This window comes from Nothoprocta perdicaria, unplaced genomic scaffold, assembly GCF_003342845.1.
Source record: "Nothoprocta perdicaria isolate Ctin4 unplaced genomic scaffold, notPer1 scaffold_1, whole genome shotgun sequence".
Classification (NCBI taxonomy): domain Eukaryota; kingdom Metazoa; phylum Chordata; class Aves; order Tinamiformes; family Tinamidae; genus Nothoprocta; species Nothoprocta perdicaria.
Genome location: NW_020454093.1, coordinates 2,289,177 through 2,310,827, shown reverse-complemented (window position 1 = coordinate 2,310,827; position 21,651 = coordinate 2,289,177). Strand labels below are relative to the sequence as shown.

Here is a 21,651-nt window from a genome sequence, read left to right as displayed (position 1 = left end):
TCTAAGTGTAAATAATCCTTTTTTTATCAGGCCATCTATCCCAAATCGCATCCTCATCTTCCAAAAGCTGTAAGTAATACAGGTGTAAACTTGTTCATATCACACCTGCATTATCTAACACAATAGGTGTTCAKCAGGATTCCATACAACAGGAATTTCAGCTACAAGGAATCCCTCTCAAGTGTTCTAATATATTTTCATAAAACAGAATATGCAACTTAAAAGCATTTTTGGATGCAAAGAGATTATTCGTTAGACTTACAACGGACACAGCATTGGCCAATCCATCTTTTTGCAAAACCAGCTGCTCTGCTTGAGGTTTTTTATCCTGCTCATTTCTTTCTGTTTGCAAATCCTTCCTTCCCACAGTCCTTCTTAAGTTTCCTTGGTGTCTCTGGAATCGGCCCCTCACTAACTGGGCAGGTTGAACAGGAGTTGGTCTGCTTTCTTCTTGAGTAATATTTTTGCTGTCAAGACTAAGTCAGACATATAGAAAAACATGAAACTTGATACAAAAGATTCATATTAAAAAAAAATCACAGGCCAATAATACTTATCTAAGACACATCTCTATTTTTGAAAGAAACAGGTAAAAATAYAGTTCTTCCAAGTTTAAACTATACAAAGAAATCTTTGTTTCATCAAGGTAAGTACAACACCCATCTAAATGGTCTAACAAAAGAATCAACTAACTCACTGCAGGCATTATCTTAGTGTCCACTTATTACCGTAAACCAAAAGTAACTTCCATACTGTTTCTCTGAAAGCAAACTAACATTGCTCTGCTTAAACTGAACATGTCTAGTGTTTCATATGATGAGGCCAATTCTGACAAAATACCAGCTGTAAAACTGAATACTCATTACTTTGATGCATAGCAATAACTGGAATTTTAGTAAAACTGATGCTGAAACTATGAGAACTGACATCTCATTGGGTATTTTTATTTCATTTTCTCTGACAGTTTGAAATCCACTGGCACAATGATTGCCTTTTAACATGTCTTCATTGTTACAGGCAAGAAACAGAAGTGGGTCTACCTTGTGTCAGTAGCTGATGTTTCTTTTTCATTATCTAGAGGTGGACAAGACTCGAGTTCACCATCTTCTGATCTTAGAAGCATCTCTGAAGGCTGATAGCGTGGCCTTTCAGAAGCTTCCTGGGAGACGAGAGGATTTTCCTTTCCCAAGGATTCTAATGACTGCAGGGCCTCATTTTTTTCTGTTTTCTAAAAGAAAATAAAAACATATGAAAAAAGTCATGATGCCAATTCAAACCATAAAGGACATATGATGTTCATGAAAGTCTGTATTAATCATATTAATACATTTCTGCAAAAGAATAATTGCTTAATAATAACTTCCCAGGCTTTCCAAGAAAAACATACACTTGTTTCTTTTAAACTAAATTGCTTGGTATCCAGATTTCTTCTTTACTGTCTTGATTAGTACTACTCTTTCTTCACTGTCATCTCTAAAAGTCCATCTCAAGTCAGAAAGATATTTGGATACATAACAAAATACACAACGGATTTAAGCTATTATTCCTCATATGCAATTAAGAAGGGGGAGTCTGTGTTTAAAAGAACAAAAAAAAAAAAAGAAAGTGTTTTGTTTGTTTGTTTTTCAGAAAGTTTAACTTGTGTTTYCAAAAGAAATCATTATCACTCCTGTCAATTCCACAAATCCAAAGGCTTAGCTAAAACCAGAGGGGGGAAAAAAAGCCTTACATCTACATCAGGAAGGGTGCTATGTTCACTGCCACATTGCATCAAACTTCCTTCCTCATGGCTATCAGTCTGGGATACACCTTTATTTGCATGAGGCACATCCTTTCTAGCAGTTGTCTTTCCCAAGTTTGGCTTTGGTCTCTGGCATCGACTCAACAGCGGAGCTGACGAAACAGTGGTTTTCTCCTCTGGCTTCTGGGCATCAGATTTCCTACAACAGAAGAAAATAAAAGCACAATCAAAGGCAGGGACAACAGGGACAATCACTTGTGTATGTGATTCTCTCCAATATAAGAATCAAATACAAAATTCTCAGCTTTCTTATAGCAGTAGCCAAGATAATGAAAAACACCACCAATCAAATACCTGTGCATCTTATAAATGGTCAAAGACAAGCACAAAATTAACAATTTCAGAACAACTTCAACTTTCAGTGACAAGAGTTTTACAAATTCACTTCTTCATATTTAATCACATCACAGAGGAGATTTACAATCCAAGTTTTTAAAATGACAGGTTAAAAGGGAACCAAAACCTTATAATCAGAGATTTACATAAACACATAGAGGTGTATTTTTAGGACTAACATGTACGTAATGTTAGCCCTACAACAATATTCCTGTATGGGTAGTGCAGGAACTGACCATCAGAAAAAAAAAATTAAAAACTGCAGTCAATTTTATATGCCAATTCAGATAAATTTAGCACTTTCCTGGGYGCTTCTTACTCTAGTAAAGTCTCAATTCAAAATAAGTTGTATACCTATGATGTGTTTATATCTATAACAGTTTTAGTTGCTGGAGTTAAATGTAAAATACCTGCTTTTTTCTTTTTTTGTTCCCCTGTTATCCCTCCATTTAAAAAATGAACTTACTCTGGCTTCAATGATGCTTCAGGTTTTAGGACTGCTGAAGATTCCTTTTCACATTCACAGCTTTCAGCTTCTGAGGACTTTTGGGGGGAACACTGGCTTGCATGTATTGTGTCCATCTTCTCTGCAGACACATCCTCTTCTGACATCATAAGGCATGGCTGAGTCTCTTCAGAATCCACCACATCCTAAAAGGAATATATATTTCACTCTAAGAAGAAAAAATTATGCTCAACTTCTCTCTTAAAAGAGCAGAAGGAAAAAAAATGGAGGGTAGAGTACTTCTCCAAAAATGTTCAGAAACATCTTACTTCCTATATTAACTAACATTACTAGATTGTTTCAAAATAAAAATTCAAATTTGTTATTTTTACATATACTATTTGAAATGGCTTCTTTTCCAAGAATGTCTTTTCTGTTCTGCACTTCTTTCTCCATATCTGCTATCACCCCTAATACAAGAGAGAAGTGGGATGCAATCTCTCTCCATGAAGAACAGATTCTAAAYGCAAGCATTGGGAAATGCTATGACATTTCAGATAATTCTGGAAGAACAATGTGGTATGTGCTAGGTCTTTGTTACTAAGGCATCCGCTTGGGAACAGGAGTAAAAAAAGCGTGCCTAAACGCACACTTCCAACGGCAAACACCTCCGACTGCTCAGGAGCAGAAAACTCACGTCTTTGAGGCATGAATCACTTTTTTCACTCCTAGAGTGATTCACACCCTTTTCCATCTCTCCACATTCTGTTTTCTCCTCTTCAGGATCTTTTTTCTGTGTTTGGACTTCATGCCTTGCAGCACTTCTTCCTATATTAGGTTTTGGTCTTGGCATTCGACCTCTCTTTAGTAGTGCTGGTTTCAGCACAGTTTGTTTGCTGCCTTCTTGTAAACCAGGAGTTTTGTTGCACCTGGGAAAAACAAAACAAGAAAAATCTGATTCCCAAGTACGTAAGATCTGAAAATTGGAGGGGGTTGCACAGAAGCAATATTCTCCTTACTCTTTTCCTCCCCCAACTCTTTTAACATACCCTTACTTAGAAACGAGCTATTTACTGCTAACTTAGAAGTCAAAAGTCTATCTGTCGGAAGCTGAAAGAGTATTTGATACTAACATTTGTTTGCCGTGTTTTTCTTTCCTAGAAGAGAGGATACCGATTTATATAGACCTTTTCTAATCCCATCGCAGGTTCTTCTCATTTTTCTATCTGCCTCTACACAGACCTTTGATAATAGCTCTTCTCATTTTTCTATCTGCCTTAGAGGCACATGAACTTCAATTTATAAAGGGTTAAGTTACAAACAGAGACTATACAGTTAAATTCATCCATAATCTTACTAAGATGAAATGTCAGCAGCACACTATTAAAACCAGCAGTTGCTACGCTTATTCACCCTGATCACCAAGTTATATAGTACAGCTCAAGAAAGTAACAGCTCAAGAAAGTAACAGCTAAAACAGCTAAAATATTTTCCTCCAAATCAAACCCCAGCTTGCCTCCCTCCATCCTCTTCAACTATACATCTTTAAAAATAAAAATAATGCATCTTACAACCTTTCCTGTGAAATACACTCCTCAGAGCTTTTCCACTACAACTACCATTTCTCCACTGAAGAGAAAAACAGGAGACATTTCTTAATTAACATATGCACTGAACTGCCCACACATTTTTTTTCTCCCTTATCTCAGGCATCTGACAATCATGCTTTAAGAACAAACATTTATTCCTACTATTTAAATAAGTAAAATTTTCCACTACTGAAATTATGTATTCCACTATTAAAGCTAATTGAGAAAGCTTGTTTTAGTTTTAAAGGGACTAGCATTCTTCTTTTTTGCATTTATCACATTTGAAATCTCACTTAATTCATGCACAAAAATAAAAGTTACTTCTCAAGGAAGCTCTGTAACTCTTATTCTGTATAATATATATAAGACTACCCAAAGTGAAAGGAGTGAAAGGGATAGCAAACACCTAGAGAGCAGTTCAGTTTCTCATTTTCCACATACTTACTTAGACACAGTCTCCAAGGGTTTATCATGTTTTCCTGCAGATTCTCCACTGGTGGTATCACACACATTAGTTTCCTCAGTAATCTGAATATAAATCGAATGTTAAAACATTAATTCTTCTAAATATATCAAGTGCAGGATTACCTAAGAGGCTAGATCACTGTCCAAAATAGGATATGCAATAGGATGACACTATGACAGACAAAGAAGATTCATAAGGTAAATTTCCTATCAGCCAGAGAAGGTGCAATAAAATCTAGATCAAACACACAGGCTTGTATTTGCTGCAGAACTTGAGCTATTATTGGCATCTACTATATGTGTGAAAAACTTCCAGCTTAGCTGAATTCTCTGAGCAATATCCCAGTGTCACGGAAGATTAAGTGGGTGATTTCTGACCACAATCAGGGACAAAAAAAATGAACAAAAAAAATAAACAGTGTTGCGACTAAGCCCATCAGCAGGGTGGTTTAAGCTAAACATATTTTCAGTTATATTATTCAATTAAATACCTTTTTAGTTTCTCCCTGAGGCTCTGGATGGGACATTTTATCTTTTTCTGATTCTTTTCCAGACACATCTTTCTTTCCAGATGCTCTTGTAATGTTTGGCTTAAAACGCTGTCGAGACCCTCTAACTACTGTCTTTGCAATCACAGTTTTTTCAGGTTCTCTGCACAAGAGATTAGGAAAGGATTCACAATATGGTTATTTATTCCCTAATATCAAGGCTACACAGCATTCACTGACTTGCAGAGCTTTCTTTACTGGAAATTCATCTTATATTGAGTTGACTTTGGAAAGATTTTGACCCACTCATGCAAGTTTCTTACTACAAGTATAGAATCTGCTTTGATGTTACACTGTGAAAACTCCATTTATCTTCCTAATACCAGGATACAATTTTTTTTTTTTTGTCATCTTCTTCTCTAAATGATCTTAAAATATCACAAATGAGAAACCTAAGCAGACTACATGCCATAACTGCTTCTGCAAGCATGGAAAACTGAGCCATCAGATGGGAAACAGAGTAGGAAAGTCATAGATGTACATTCCTTGTAAAGCCTAGTTTAGTTTGTCCCCATATTAATGTTCAGTTATTCCTCTTTTTCCCCAAATTCCAAACAAATATGACTCCTTATAAAGCAATGTTTTCTTCAATTTTCCAAGGAAGAAGCATCTCTACAATAGTGTCATTTGATATCATTTGAGAAAACGCTGAGGCCAAACGAAGAAGTGCACAAATCTTCCCAACTAGTGTTGCATGAAGACCTTTGTATTACAGTACTGCACAGAATAAACAATTCCAGTCAAAGTTGAAAGCTAAAACCAGGAGACTGGAAAAGCTATCTCCATACTTACTCAGATTTTGTTCCCAAACCTACGTTCTCCACTTCTGTGATTTCGCTTCTATTACTTCCACTGTCTTCCAAAGTGCCCTGAAATTAACACAAGAAATATTCTTGGACAGATGCACAGATGCCTCAAAGACAGTCCTCAGAACCCCTGTGAGAGTGCAGTTGTTTCAGAGGATCAGCACTGATCAAAACAGATACAATATTAACAGTACAGCACATTAAAGAACATTTCTTCTTCTGACCTTTTCAACTTCATTCGCAAGCTTTGGAGAAGAATTCTCAGTCTCTAGTTTTTCTTGGGTTATTGCTTCTCTCCTTCCAGATGATTGTGCCTCACCTGGGTTAGGTCTTTGAAGATGCCCTTTGAGTGCTKGCTTTTCAGTTTCCCTTAAGAGATAAAAGAGGGAAATATTTTTTTCTCTGGTAATAATATACATGTTTTATATTGTCCAAGATGTACTTAAATCCATCCAGTGTTGCTGTACTTAAAGTCCAACAACCTGGACTGAATATCTAATAAAATTACAGTTTTGGTCAGTTTATTTCTTAAAGAACTAGGATCTATTTCCTAGTACAGGACAAATAAAACTGTGATAATCTATCACGGAAGTGACTATCATTCAATAAGGGAAGGAGAAGGATGAAAGTTTCACATTTAGAAGTGCTGCTAACTGAATGTAAACCAACAAACTCTCTCTAAATCACCTTTAAAGAATTATGACTTTTAAGTCTCTGATCATACAAGTAGGATTGAACAATACTACATCACTGTAAGAAATAGTAGCAAAGATTAACTTTGCTACTAACAGAGATGGAGTACCTTCCAGAGAGGTATGTCTAAACCTAGATTCTAGAATTAAATTCCAAAGAACCAAAATGTCTATATATATGAATACATTAAACATGTGGAGCATACAGGTAACAAGCTCTGATCAACATCTGCTAGTTCCAAAGAAATCAAAAGGGTCCAATTTTGAGCCAATTTCCATAAATGATATTCCCAAACAAAATGGCACAATCTCTCCTGCTGACACTGATCGCAGAAGGACTAGGTTTTCTAAGCTTAGTTAATTCTTCCTCCTCATTTCCGAGTAATATTCTAAGCTTTGATCAAAGCATCATTCCTCAGAAATCAAAATTTCTACCAAAAGTTCTTCTTGAATAAGGAAAAGTCATCATGCTCTACCATCTAATCCTAGTATGACGAAACAGAGTTTGTATCCAAAATAAGTAAATGCACATTTGGCTCAAGTACTAATGCAAGGTAAAACAATTCTACTCACGTTATTTCATGCTGAAAATCACCAGCTGATGCACTCTCCTTTTCATCTGGTTTACATGAGTCATATACATCTTTGTTCTGAGGAAAAAAACAAATGCTTATTACTTCAGCTCTGCAAGACAGTAATTGTGTTCCACAAGTTTTAATTTAAAACAATCATAGCAGGCCAAAAGAATTGCAATCAAATAGTTACCTTTGAAATTATCATCAAGTTTGGAAAGTTTTAGGACCTACTTATTTCAAACAGCCATAATGAAGTAGTTTGAAAGCTCTGCTACTTCACTAGGCTCTGCTGATCTATATGGTAGATTGTCCTGTTCAGCTGGTGTACAGTCCTATTCCTGTACACCAACTAATGTAAGAAGAATGTATTCTTCTAATACTTCCCACTACAAGCACTTAGTATTTGTGAAGATGTTAAGTAGTTCATGTCTTTTTTCTAATTAAGTTAAATTTTCTATTTTAAGAAATAGAATCTAAATGGACATGAAGCTTTACCCATAAGATCATTACACAAAAAGGTAATGCTACATAAAACAGCCGTAAAAACAAGAATAGCCTGCAGAAGATGAATGGGAACACAATAATGGGAGTATATCATATTAAACTATTAGGCAGCAGGCTTAAAATAAGCTGAAGAATACACTTTTTCATGCAGTGCATACAGTAAGAAACTCAGCTGTAGTATGCAGTTGCTGATAGAAGTACAAATAGGAATTGAGGGATAAAAAGTCCAACAACAGCTATGAAAGAAGCTAGATGCAATCTCAGTAAGTTCTAGAGACACTAGCACTGGTCAGAGTGTACCTGAAGAAAAGCAATTCAATCTTGCTCCACTTTACTGTATTTTTCCTGAAACACCTCATACCAGCCAGGGACAGGGGGATACAGAGGCCCACGTTTCGAGGCAAGACTCCTCTACTCTTCCCACTCAAATCATCACACTAGTATGGGCCAGACAACAGAAACTTGCTCCAAGGCAGTACGAACTTCACTGTTATTACAGTTGCATTTTTTTGATGCTATAGTGCTTCATTTTTGAGTAAAGTGCCTAAGAGATAAGTCAACCCTGAGCATTACACTCAGTGAATAAGCTTAGTGTAACAAAAGCAAATCAAACAAACAAAAAGCATTAAAACCAACCAAGTTGATAACATTTAAATTCTGTTGATGGTCTCAGGTTTTTTTGCCTTTTGTGCAGCAAGTGGTAAAAACATTACAAAAATATATATGTCAAGAAGTTGCTTTAATTTACATAAACACTGTTAAGAGTGGATAGGAGGATCTTAACAGAATGGCTTTAAAAAATAAGAATACCTTGGCTTCCTCAGTTTCTTCAGATTGTCTTTCCTTGTTTTTAATGTTTGAGTGTGGGAACTCTGAATGCTGGCTTTCCTTTCCTCTGCTATCTAGCATTCTCAGTTCAGCAGATTCTGTTCCTAGTACATTATCACTGCCATCAAGAAAGCTGGAATCAATAAAAGCGTGTGAAAATGTTAATAAAAAAGTAATATTGTTTACAGATTAAGGTGAACAGTAAAATTTATATTTACAGCAGTTTGCAAATTCTATATATTAGATGGTTGTCAGGTTTTCTAAAACAGCCGTAACTTCTAGTGATATCCCCATGACATGCGCTTTAAAATCACTCCTATGCTTTTGCAATATCATTACAAGAAAGATTAAAAATACTATCTGAATATTCTAGGCTAGATAAAGGCTTATAAACAGACGTTACCATCCACAAAAATTTCCCTGATCTTCCACAACAATCTACATTGAGTTCAAAGACAAGATTTACTGTTCTTCTATATACTTCCTGTGAGGGATGAAACATAAATGTTTCGAGAAAACTGTATGAAAACAGCAAACAATTACAACATAAGCATAAAGAGCACTTCATACGCAAAACTCTGAAGCACTATTGACAGCTTCACAGTACGTTTTTAATTTACCACTTTCATATATCAAAAAAGTTTCTAAAATACAAATATCCACATTCTTTCTAGTAAAAGAATGCCCCAAATCAAAACTAAAATCTTGCGCCTCAACCCAAGATGCAAGCTCAGCACAAGTAAAATCTGAGCTATTTTCCTTTTTCACAAGGGAACCCTTATTAATAAACTCCAAGCAACACTACCAAGCACTCTTTTGAGAGAAACAGTAGTAGTAAAGAGCTTTAAGCCAAGGTTTAGGACAAGTCAATCTTCAAGCAACCTCCTCCTCCCCACCTCCACAAGAAGAAAGTAATTTTGATGGGATTTTAATATTGATGCAAACTGAGTTACAAGGAGAGCATCAGGGAATACATTTGAGGGTATAAATTGAAAGGAAATGACTAAAACATTACAGGACACTGCACAGTCACTGATCAGAGAAACTGACCAGAAACTGACCAGAGAAACTGAGAAACTGATCAGAGAAAAGACCCTTCCCCTTTATATCAATTAACATGATGATAAGAATCAACAAATTCAATAAATTGTAAACAATAAAAAAGATTTTTTATTTTGTTTCGGCGTTCTATTGCCAAAAAAATACCTGTATAAATTAAGATCACTTTCAGTTATGTCATCCACTGGTAAACAGGATTCTGATCTCTCCTCCTCTACGACAAGAGTCTCATGTTGCTTTTCTTCAGTAACACCATCCAGTTCTTCTCCCAAGGTAGTAGGCCCATGACCATTTGTATCGCATACTGACCCTTCTCCTGCTCATAAATAGAAACAAAATCAATTTGGGCATTCTGGGTAACAGCACAAAATTCCAATTCTCACATACCAGCTACAATGAAGCAAGATGTAATAAAGAACAAAGAAAACCCTGGTAGAAACTATATAATTAATATTTATAGAATTGTTCTCAGCTAAAATAAAATATAACATTTAGATTCAGTATGAAAGCTGACTTCTTGAAAGGCACAGTTCTGTACCTTCCAAGGCAGATCAGTAACAAAACAAACCCCCAACTCTCATTTTTAAGAACAAGTGTCTTCACAAAGACTTCGTATTTGAACGTTTACAAGTGAGCAGTGAACATTTTTGTCTCTTACTTTTCTTCGAGGATTTGCTTTCAACAGCAATTTTTGCTGATGACTCTTCTGGAAGATTGTCCACTTCCTGTTCAGGATCATCTTTTCTCTTCCTTTTTCGTTTCTTTTTTGCTGATGCTGATTCTAATGTAGCCTGTTCTTCTGTCCGTTCAGAAACGCCCAAAGATTCTTCATTCTCCTTCTCAGCCATCACAGAATCTGCTTCTGTTTCTGCATCAGAAATTCTGGCTTTCTGAGAATTATCTTGATCACTAGCAGCTTCTGAATTGGCAGCTTTCTCTATTGAGAGAATATAGTTCCTGATTAATGGGCTGATAAAGTAACTAGGAGCTATAAATCTCGAAGATATTTCCAAAAGCAACATCTTGTGAATGCATAAATCAGTGTGGATACCCTTTTAGGCATATAAGCAAGTCAATGAGAAGTCAGTCACTAAGGAAAAAGAAAAGCTTTAGCATAGATTTACTGCAACAGACTTTAGGAGTCAAAATGCAGCTAAGCAGGAAACAGCATCATAAAACAAACTTAAAATTTAAATGAGAATTTAAACAGTGTGCCAAATATAAAGTTTTAGCCCAAAGAGGCTAAAAAGTGAGTTCAGCAGAAACTCAAAGATACTTATTAACTTTTAAATTAAAATAACCCTTTTAGTAGTCCACTGCTTCATACAGTGAAAGAGCAGTAATCCTAACATGGCCTATAGAAAATGTCCCTGGACTGCTAACCATCCCACACACAAGTGAACACACACAATTACCATCCCACACACAAGTGAATTACATCTGAAAGAATTAGGCTACAAAGGCAGAATTCTCTTGCCTTGTTCAGAACAGGAGAGGAAGAGATCCCCTACCTAATTTGTACTTTGTTAGTGACAGAACTGAAACAACAATCGCATCACTGCTCTGTGATGGTATCTCAAGCATTCTTTATAAGTACCTTTTGGTTTCTTTGTAGTCCTTGATGGCCTCTTTTCTTTTGGCTTCTGGTTTTTGGCTGTCTTTTGCTTTCTCTTTTCCTCATCAGCCAAGACCTTCTCAAGCAGCTGAGCAAAGAACTCAAAATCAAAGGGCCGCTTCTCTTCTGTCCAGTTAAAACAAAGAAATACAAGAGACTTTGTAGCTGATAATCTTTCCTAATTTCTGCTTTTGTAAAATAATCACTGTTACATGTCACATATTTAAACAGATTTTTTTCTGAATACCACTAGGCAGAAATTAGATAGATGTGCCATATAAAAATGTCACGTGGTAGGTTGTTTTTAAACGTGTGGTAGCTTGTTAAAAAAAATAGCCTGCAGAAAATGTACAATATTTAGCAGTTTAGAAAGCCTGGGAAGTGATAAATATATAAACTGTATCTCAGTAACAAAGAATGAATTAATGAGCAAACAATGAATTAATGTGCTAACATAAGACTTACATGACCCTTTGAAAAAATGTCTAGAGCACTTACAGATCCTCAAAGCTGTTTACACTTAGTAAGCGTGCTCTAAATTCCAGTGAAGCAGAATAATCTTCAGTTACAAGTTTATATTAGTCTCATGTACCAGATGAATACAAAGCCAAAAATTAAACCTAAAGATCTTACTGTGAATCATACTTACTATAAAAAACCTTGAGTTCCTAATTTCTAAATTCATTTAAGACCAAAAATGTTCATAACTCAAGCAAGGCAAAGCACAAAAATGACAACGATGAAAGACACCTCCATTTAACAGAGTCGTTGAGTGGTGGGGTGGGGCTTTACTTACTAAAAGCTTTGTCTATCCTCCATCCATTTGTTTTCTCCTCACGCTTGAACTTATTCTAAAAATAAAAGTTACGTTTATCTTTAAATAAGCAAGAAATGCAACAATATAGTTGTTTGCAAAACACAAAACAAGACAAAGTTTTTAAACTATAACAATATATTTTTCTAGGAAATGAAGTTGTTAAATATTACAAGCACACTCATAGAATACAAGTTTTTATCATTAATTTTTTACACAATTAACATTTGTTTTCTGTCATCAGTAGGTATCACAGGCTTATTTTAAGTTTCATTCAACATCATCTTCCATCTATCCTTATTACATCCAGTGCAGGCAAAGGTTGAATTATAGAAGTTGTTACTAACAAGATTATCAAGAGAGAGGTAACACAAAAGAACCTTAAACGTTAGAATCATAGAATGACAAAGGTTGGAAGGGACCTCAGAGGTCATCGAGTCCAACCCCCCTGCTCACGCAGGGTCACCTAGAGCACGTGGCACAGGGCTGCATCCAAGCGGGTTTTAAAGATCTCCAAAGAAGGAGACTCCACAACCTCTCTGGGCAGCCTGTTCCAGTGCTCTGTCACCCTCACAGTGAAGAAATGCTTCCTTAAGTTCCTGTGGAACTTCCGATGCTTCAGTTTGAAGCCATTTCCTCTAGTCCTATCCCTGCCCACCACTGAAAAGAGGCCGCCCCCTCCTCCTCACTGCCTCCCTTGAGGTATTTATACACGCTGATCAGGTCCCCCCTCAGCCTCCTCTTCTCCAGGCTGAACAGACCCAGCTCTCTCAGCCTTTGTTCATATGGTAGATGTTCCAGGCCTCTGATCATCCTGGTAGCCCTGCGCTGGACTCTCTCCAGCAGCTCCACATCCCTCTTGTACTGGGGAGCCCAGAACTGGACGCAGTACTCCAGATGTGGCCTCACCAGGGCTGAGTAGAGGGGGATGATCACTTCCCTCGACCTGCTGGAGACGCTCTTCTTAATGCACCCCAGGATCCCGTTGGCCTTCTTGGCCACCAGGGCACACTGCTGCCTCATGGTCAACTTGTYGTCCACCATGACACCCAGGTCCCTCTCTGCGGGACTGCTCTCCGGCAGGTCCACCCCTAATCTGTACAGGTGTCCAGGGTTATTCCTCCCCAAGTGCAGGACCTTGCACTTGCCCCTGTTGAACCTCATGAGGTTTCTCGCCGCCCAGTTGTCCAGTCTGTCCAGGTCCCTCTGGATGGCAGCACAGCCCTCAGGGGTTATCCACTATCAGCATTTTTCAATTAAAATAAAATCAATACTAGCTATATCTGCTTATTAAATTCAGTGATCAGAATGCAACCCAGCATATTCGTATTTTAAATAGTTATTAAAAGCACTACTTTACAGTCAATTAGCATCCGAATTATCAACTACTAGGATGAACAAGAATAGCAAACTTAAATAGAAGAGTGAAAATGGGGGGTTATTTATCTGAATGCTTTAATTTTTACCTTAATTTCTGCTCTAGCTCTATGAGGAAACAGCTGCCCAATCAAAGAGAAGTCTGTTCCTACCATACTGATAGCTAAAAAGAACATGTCCGTCTCTGAGAGGGGAAAAAAAAAAAGACAAAATTTAGAAGTACTTTAGAAGTTATTATCCTAAGTACCTAAAATACATTTTAGTACATAATACCTGAAGTACATTTACATGTTAGCACAACTAAGCAGACAACTCATAGAAGAGACCATTTTTTCATTCTGCAGATTTGCAGATTCAGAGAAACTATGATTACAAATGACCATCAGGTTATCTAACAGGGCTGCAAATTGAATTGGAATATCCCAGTGAAATGTAAAGTTACACGGTTAAAAGCTGAGTACCGTTTTTTTCCCCATTATCACACAATAAATCTTCCCAACATTAATGAGAAACATAACAAAAAGCATTATCAAACTGCTCAATATAATTATATACCCTCCAATTTTCATACATCAATTGACAGATAGAAAACACGCCCATTAAGATATTATTTAGATAAGCAACCGGGATTTCCCATCACCTAGTGGGAATCAGGCTTACTAACACTACCCATTTCAGCAAAAGCATGTTCGAATACAGCATCTTTTCATACACACACAAACAGCCTTGCCCGTTCCCCATTCAGGAAGATAAATGCTGAAATAATATCAACATTTTCTTATAAAGTTGAGATTTCAGCATAATACACTCAAAAATACACTGACCTTTATTTGACCATGGTTTTGTGTAAAAGCTTTTTCTGAAGCTGGAATATGTAGTTGTAGAGCCACGCTCAAAGATGGGATCATTTTCTTCTACAACACATGGACCTTTTGTCCTTAGAACTTCTACGGTTAAACTGAAATAGCAAACAAAAAGACATTTAAATATTACTGAAAATATTACTAACAGCACACACTGTTGATGTTTATCAATGAACTATGCAGCTTCTTTGAAAGTCAATGATTTGATACCTGGTATTTTTGAATGGTCATAGCACTAAGCAAAGTTACTGAAAACACTGACAGTGGAGCAGAGCAGCAAGATTCAAGATGCAAAGCTGGAGCAAATGACAAGCTGACAACTCAAGAGCAACGAGCAAGCTCATGTAAGTATGACAAACAAGGGAGGGAACTAAATAAAAGGCATCTGAAAGTTTAATAAATATTCACTACTCATTCATTGGTTTAAAACATTCCATCATCTTCTCTCTATCCTTCTCCAAAAATACACTTCTTATAGTAAATATGAGATTTATTTACATCACCACAGTGGTAATATAGGTAATTGCTGCTCATATTTTATCATATATTTGCACTGCTTTCTAAATTAGGATGGCTTGACTGTCAATAAATCAACACATTCCTATTTGTCCTTGTCCAAGATAACTATTCTTTATTCACAAACCAAGCCGTAGTCCAGGATGTATTGTCCACTAGTTGGATTGCAGAATCCCGTACCTTTCTTCATCCAGAATAATTGAGCCATCCTCTGCTACTTTCACTCGAGGAACTAGAAGTGGGCCATCCTGACTCTCCTCTCCATTCTCTGCTTCCTCCTCCTCATCTTCCTCTTCAGGCTCAGGAGAATTTTTCTCTTCTTGCCTACAATTCAGAGATCAACCAAAAACATTACTTTTGTTAGTGTTTTGAATTACTGCTCAGTGCACCAGATATACAACAGTTTAATGAACTATTCAGCAACATAGCCCACTACTGTAATCAACAAGGACTTTGAACTCTGCTTTTTACTTCATTGTATAACAACCTAGAAACATGATATTGAAACAAAATGCTTTTTAAATATTTTCCCCTCCCAAATTACATTTTGCTTTAGATAATGGTTACAATACAGAAACAGTAAGCAAAGTAAAAACTTAAAATGAATATTACAAAATACACTACAGCATGTTTTTTCCAACAAAAACAAAAATTTTTGACTCTAAATATCCCAATCAACAAGACTTACTCTTTCATTTGACCCAGTGCACTATTTTTTTCTGTTCTCTTTTCCTCTGCCAGTGAAGATCTAAAATCACAGAATCACAAAATTTTGTAAATTTGTATTTTTGTAAAATTTTATAAAACACTTGAGATAAAAGTTCATACAGACACATTTCTGCTTCCATCTAATAAAACACAAACTCCCAAGCCTGCTTTTAGTGGATAATGAAAAAAGAAACACACAGCTTTCATATTTTTTAGGTTCTCTGTACCATGGACTTGATCTAATTGAACAAATGGGATTACTTAATGAACTTTGCTGGATTTTTGTATAATCCTTAATTGTTCAAGGCACATTAAAAAGACAAAGCAAGAGATTTCAAGTATTGATCCATAAGACTATGATGATGATGATCAGGTGATTCACTGCTGACTTACGTCCACAATGCTTTCCCCTGAGAGTTCAATCTACCTTATCACAAGCAGATGAGGAGGAACAGCAGCCATCAGCTCACTGAGAAACAAGTACCTTCTACCTTGCATGGTAAGTTGCTAGTTGAGGGTACAACAGTCCTACTACTCACAAGCATCTCTATTTTGCACTGATTAACAAGTTCTGTGAGCATAAAAATCATTGGCACTTCTTTATTTGCCCTTGTCCATCCAGTAAGCACCATATATTTGAGAATAGCTAAATAAAGTTTTTCATAGCTGCTTATCAGGTTCTCATTCCTAAGACTTTGCACCATCTCCTGCATCATCCATACCATCCCAATGGACCTACAGAGTCAGCATGTTCACAGTGTTTGCTGCCATGAGAATCACACTTGAATAGCACTATCATGGTTGATAACAGCCAGGTTTAAAAGCATATGGATATACCTATCCTAAGAGAACGTGGAATGTGAGAGCATATGATTCAGTAAGTAACTTAGTTAAGGACTATTCAGTGTAGAAGAAATAACAAATAACAAAGTCATAAATAAAATAGACACACAAACATTGAGAAGCAGCTAATGACAGTGACAAAAACAAACACCAGACCTCTTCAACCACTCATTGACCAACTTCTAGAGGAACTATTTGGTCATAAAGGAGATCAATCTAAACTGTGTAACTGATAAAAATAGAGACACATGGTTATCACAAAGTGTTATGGAATACTTGAGGGTCTTGCAGGATTGTGAGAAATTTACTGTGTATGAGAACAGGCTTGTAGGACTACACTAAACTTACCAGAGGACATTTATGGGCAATATCAGTATGGATGGAGAAGAATATACACAGGAAAAGGGAGAGGAAGGGGATAACTCAGGCAGTCACCCCAAAGCAGGCTGTCAGTCAGTATGCCACCTGAATATGCCCTCCTGACTGACCATTGCAGTCTATCCTATTTTCCTATGCTTTTGTGTATTTGCTACTCTGTGTGAGGGCAGCAAAGCCAATATGTCGGCAACTGGAAAAGATGCTGCCGGTCACTGGGCCTGTAGGTCTAGTTGCCAGCAACCACAGAGACCACAGACCACATGTCCAAGAATTGGCTACTGTAGGGTCTGTGATTTACAGAGTTGTAAGGTCCAAGTGTCAGCAACTAGAGAAGGGGCTGCAGGTCATAGGGCCTGCAGTCTAGGGGCTAGCAACTGCAGAGGCCAGGGTGTGTGTAAATCCAAGTGCCAACAACTGCAAAAACTTGCCTACGTTAACATTTTTTCCAGCAAAACTAATCCTGTGTGCATGTATATATGTGCACTTTGCTAGCAAATATTAGGCTAAAAAGACAAAAGATCTGAATCAGTTGCTTTGTAAGAGCCCCAGATCTGGACACAAATATTAGGGATACTGAAAGACCACACTATAGGGGGATCCATGACTCTGGCAGTGATCGCAAGACAAGTGGGAGACTAGATCCATTTGGTTTGCTAGCACACACCGAACCAAACTAGTCAACAAGAGGAAACCACAAATTAGGCCAGGGAACTCACGGTCCAGGCATGGCATGAGGCTTGGAAGTCATGCTGAATTTAAGGGACCTGTCATTGCAAGTATGCTTACAAACCTACAGTGAGGGGTGCTTGTGCTTTCACTCCTGAACTTCAATCCTGAGCAGATAGAGGATGGAAAGGACATGGTTGCTGTGTTTATGTTCACATGATCATCGGTGGTGGTTGCAACTAAAGGCACTGCTCTGTCTGTGATTGTCCACAAAATCAACTGTGTGAGTGTCCTCTGTGCTCTACCTGGGATACACTCTCAACCTTGTCACTGGCCAAGCCTGCTCACAGGACCAGCAGCAGCTGCATCCATCCAGCTGGGAGGGAGAGACTTCCCAGGTCCTGGAGCATCCCCAGCTGCACTTCAGCAGCTTGTGAGAAGGAGAAACGCTCAAGTCTTAGAATCAACTAGATTTAGTGACCTATAACATCCCTAGTATCCCTAACTGAAGAAGTTGCAACTGTACATAAAAATAACACACAAACACAGACTGAATGTTAGTCTGCATTTGACATGGTTCAGAGATAAATCATCAGTGGGGACAGGTTTGGGTTTTTTTTTATATTTCATCAGGGAAGCATTTATAGATTTTCATAAGCTCCATTTTCACTTCTATACAAAAGCCGAGTAAATGTGAAAGTGTTTATAAGTTTATATTGCTAATGTAGATATTAAATTGGCAGATAAAAAAATTATTTGATCTAAGTGGTGGGAATAATACTTACTTCATAGGATTGTTTTCTGGCAGATAGTATATCAAATCTCTCATTGTCATTTTGGAACGATCTGGTGGAGAACGTCCTTCAATTACTGGAGGCCTGTGTTTTAACTGTTTCTGTGTAAAAATAAAACAAATGAGCTCACTTTCAAAATACTTCTTACTTTATAAATAAATAGTTTCTATTTAGGAGGCAGGGTATTTTTCCCCTCTCAATCATTTTATCTTACAAGTGTCCATTTGTAAGGCAGGACATTAACAACTGCTAAGTAATTTAAACTCTTACAGCAATTCAATACTCTAGGCAATCAGAAGTGAGACATCCCAGAACTTAGACACTGATTAAGTCAAAAAGCCATTAGGAATCTCAAACCTCAGGCTTCTTAACAGCACACTTTCCTCTTGTATTTGCCAACTGCAAAGTTATTTAAATTGGAATGCTGACCATTATTTATTAGCAGGTCTCAGATCAAAAAAACTTGTGGAGTTCAGAGTCTTTCATAAAATAATCTGTACTATGGCAGAACACCTGCTGCTATTGCTTATGAATTATATAAGCCTCTGCAAGGAGTTATAAAATATCACAGACTATTAACAGTAAGCAGTTGATAACTGTCAGAAAACTACTGCAAAGGAGAAGTGATATATTGGGCACATGACACTTCTCTGCCCTCCATGCATGAGCACTGTGCACCATAGAGGCCTACCAGACGCTCCTTCTTCAGCTCTTCCTTAAGCATTTCTCTTAACTTCCGAGCTTTGAGAATCCTTTCCTGGTCAGAACATATTCGTTTCCCTTTTACAGGGGTGGGTTTTGTAGGTAGCTTTTCCTCTTGTGTCACTGATCTTTCCTGTGTTGGTCTTTCCTTGAGCGGAGAGGGTACATTCTTCTGCAGGGTATCATCATTTTTTTGAGCTGCTACACCCACATTTGGTTCTTTGCTGGCTGTTTTTTTTAATGGAGAGAACTGTGGCACTTGTGGCACAGGCGTTTTCTTTTCGGGCAAGATGGGAGACTTTGGAGAACTTTCCACATTAGTCTTTTCCAATGGGGAGGAATCCTTCTGAAGTGAAGCACTTCCATCAGGAGCCTGAGAAACTGCTCGCCTCTGTGGCTTTGAAGAGGAACGCTGTGCAGATGAAGGTCCAGCTCGGGGTTTTGCAAGATTGGGCAGGGTAGAAATCCGTTTTCTTCTCTGTGTTGGCATCTCTGCAGCTTTACTGGCTTCTCCAGCATCATTTGAGCTATCAGTCTTTTCATCTCTGGAAAATTCAAAAGAGTATTCTGAAATACTCTACAGTGGTAGTTTTACAGCTTTGGGAATCAGTACGTATATTTATGGAACAAATAATATAAATGCAATGCTACAGAAAAATGCAACTACATACAGGAAGGCACACTAAAACCAAGCTGCAGTTGGTACTTTCTCCTGAAGCCATCATAAGAACTGGCATGTTATTTTATAATATTAATTGCTAACATTGTAGCATTTGATAAGAATGTTCTTTCTTTGCCTCTGCCCAATTCTTTTTAGAAGATTCTCTAGTTTTAATCAAAGAATATCAAACACCACAGTACAATAAAGATAAAGCCTTGTAAAAATAAGCCACATTATCTCAATTACATATGAAAAACATTCAATAGGCCTATATGCAATAAGCAATTCCATGATATTGAAACAATCAACCTGAACATTATTTACGCTTACGTATTTGCACGTAGATCATGTTTGAGATGCGATTGCTAAAAAAAAGACACTACTGCTCCATTTCCAATGCTAATAATAACAAAAAGTAGTCTTCTTGAAGCAACAACTTTAAGCTTCCATAGAAAGCTTTCTTCTCTCTGCATAAGGAATATGTAAGGTTCAAAGTGCTAACAAAATTCCAAAATGCCAACTAGTATCCCCTTCTCAAGTCTGCAAGCAACTCTAGATCCTTGACTGCTCTCACAGTAAAAACTGCATCTCAATTAAACTGAGTCATAAAGGGATTCTTAATTTCATGTTTGAGCTACGCTTCCCGTGTGCCTGTACCCTGGATGACCACACCCAATAGTCCACCTCCAAGAAGAGTCAGAAGCAAATGCCTCTGAAAGGATACAAGAAAAGCATAAACACACTGCAAAAATTGTTCCAAATTTTCTACAGCTACTACCTATCTGTGGCTCAGGCACTGCCTACAGATGTCTTCATATTTACCAGTTTTTTTTTTTTTTATTGGTTCATAGATTTCAACATTGTTCATATGTGCCCTATCCTTCTGCGTGCTTTCATTAAAATATTTGCTATTTCCAGTCAATATCATTTGCTTGTTTGTATTGCAGGAGACAGTGAAATTGAACTCAAGAAACCAAACTGTGTGACTTCCCTCAAATCCACTCAGGATCCAGAGCCACCCACCCAGGGGGTGGTCTTTACAGTTCATCATCTAGGGAGACCTGAGWGAGGCTGCCCTCTCCTTCCAGCTGAGATGCAAACTGAGGACCCCACCATAACACTTCAGCTGACCAGGTCTCTCCTACAAGAGGGCTTTGTTTCCACACCCACGCTTCTGTTTCTGTGAAAAGCTCTCTCAGCCCTTTTCCCTGCCCCGCATGTGTCACGGGGCTGGCAAGCTGAAGRAGTTGGCACACCGACTTCAGCGTGAACACCTTCAGATTTACAGAGCTGTTCTGCTTTTTCTTTAAAACAGCTTTGTGGATTTACTTGCCTGGAGAGTTTCTTTGTCATTACCCAAGAGCCTCTTACTGACACGGCAGAAGCCATTTTCAAGCCATGTGAACAGACTCCTCAGAACACTCCCCATTTTAAAACAGCACTGAAATCTATTTTTGAGACATACGCTTAAGTTATGCTAAAACAACCATTATAAGGTATTTCTGTATTTGTAATTTAAACACACTGAATCAGCGGCAGTACTATATAACTGAAAAATAGCACCTACATTACCTGCATTTGAGAAGGAAAAAAACACAAGTCTAGTAATCTGACCTCTACACATACAGAGCTTTAAAATAAAGTCTGGAGGCAAAGCTTTGTTACAACACATTGCAAAAGCAGCTCTTTATWAAAAATGATAAATATTGGATAAAAGAAGGCAGTATGGCTAACCAAAAATACCATATCAGACTTGTGCAATACCTGTTTTTTTAGACCAAAGAAACATTTAAGGTTATAATATCTCACATCATGTCATGAAGACAGGTTTCAGCTAAATATGTATTTACAGGCATTCCTACAAGATGTAAATTCAACTCAGAGARAAGGTTGTTCTGAAATGCAATTACTAGACTCGGAAAGATCCTGAGGAACCGGTCCCAGGAACAATCTTAGAAAGTATATTTATTCTTTGGAATAACACACACAAATAAATAGGAAAAAAAAAAAAAAGCCTAAAGAAAAAGCAAGCAAGTTGTCACTCATAGGGAGAAGCGCAGGGCAGC

General features: G+C 37.4%; 1 protein-coding gene across 1 annotated transcript in view; it reads right to left on the bottom strand.

The window, feature by feature from the left end:
- BDP1 (B double prime 1, subunit of RNA polymerase III transcription initiation factor IIIB) overlaps positions 1-19,465 on the bottom strand; it is a 38,293-nt gene extending 18,828 nt beyond the window's left edge. The window contains exons 1-21 of the mRNA XM_026036139.1: positions 18,914-19,465; positions 18,214-18,323; positions 15,522-15,581; positions 15,014-15,157; positions 14,279-14,412; positions 13,544-13,638; positions 12,060-12,114; positions 11,246-11,389; positions 10,307-10,585; positions 9,796-9,964; positions 8,572-8,722; positions 7,256-7,332; positions 6,215-6,359; positions 5,977-6,053; positions 5,128-5,287; positions 4,617-4,699; positions 3,280-3,511; positions 2,604-2,788; positions 1,730-1,940; positions 1,041-1,228; positions 263-476 (exon numbers count right to left, since the gene is read on the bottom strand). Of these exons, the coding sequence (XP_025891924.1) occupies positions 263-476; positions 1,041-1,228; positions 1,730-1,940; positions 2,604-2,788; positions 3,280-3,511; positions 4,617-4,699; positions 5,128-5,287; positions 5,977-6,053; positions 6,215-6,359; positions 7,256-7,332; positions 8,572-8,722; positions 9,796-9,964; positions 10,307-10,585; positions 11,246-11,389; positions 12,060-12,114; positions 13,544-13,638; positions 14,279-14,412; positions 15,014-15,157; positions 15,522-15,581; positions 18,214-18,323; positions 18,914-19,414 (3,414 nt within the window). The 5' untranslated portion in view covers positions 19,415-19,465. The remainder of the gene's footprint in view (positions 1-262; positions 477-1,040; positions 1,229-1,729; positions 1,941-2,603; positions 2,789-3,279; positions 3,512-4,616; positions 4,700-5,127; positions 5,288-5,976; positions 6,054-6,214; positions 6,360-7,255; positions 7,333-8,571; positions 8,723-9,795; positions 9,965-10,306; positions 10,586-11,245; positions 11,390-12,059; positions 12,115-13,543; positions 13,639-14,278; positions 14,413-15,013; positions 15,158-15,521; positions 15,582-18,213; positions 18,324-18,913) is intronic.
- Between the last annotated feature and the right edge of the window lie 2,186 nt (positions 19,466-21,651).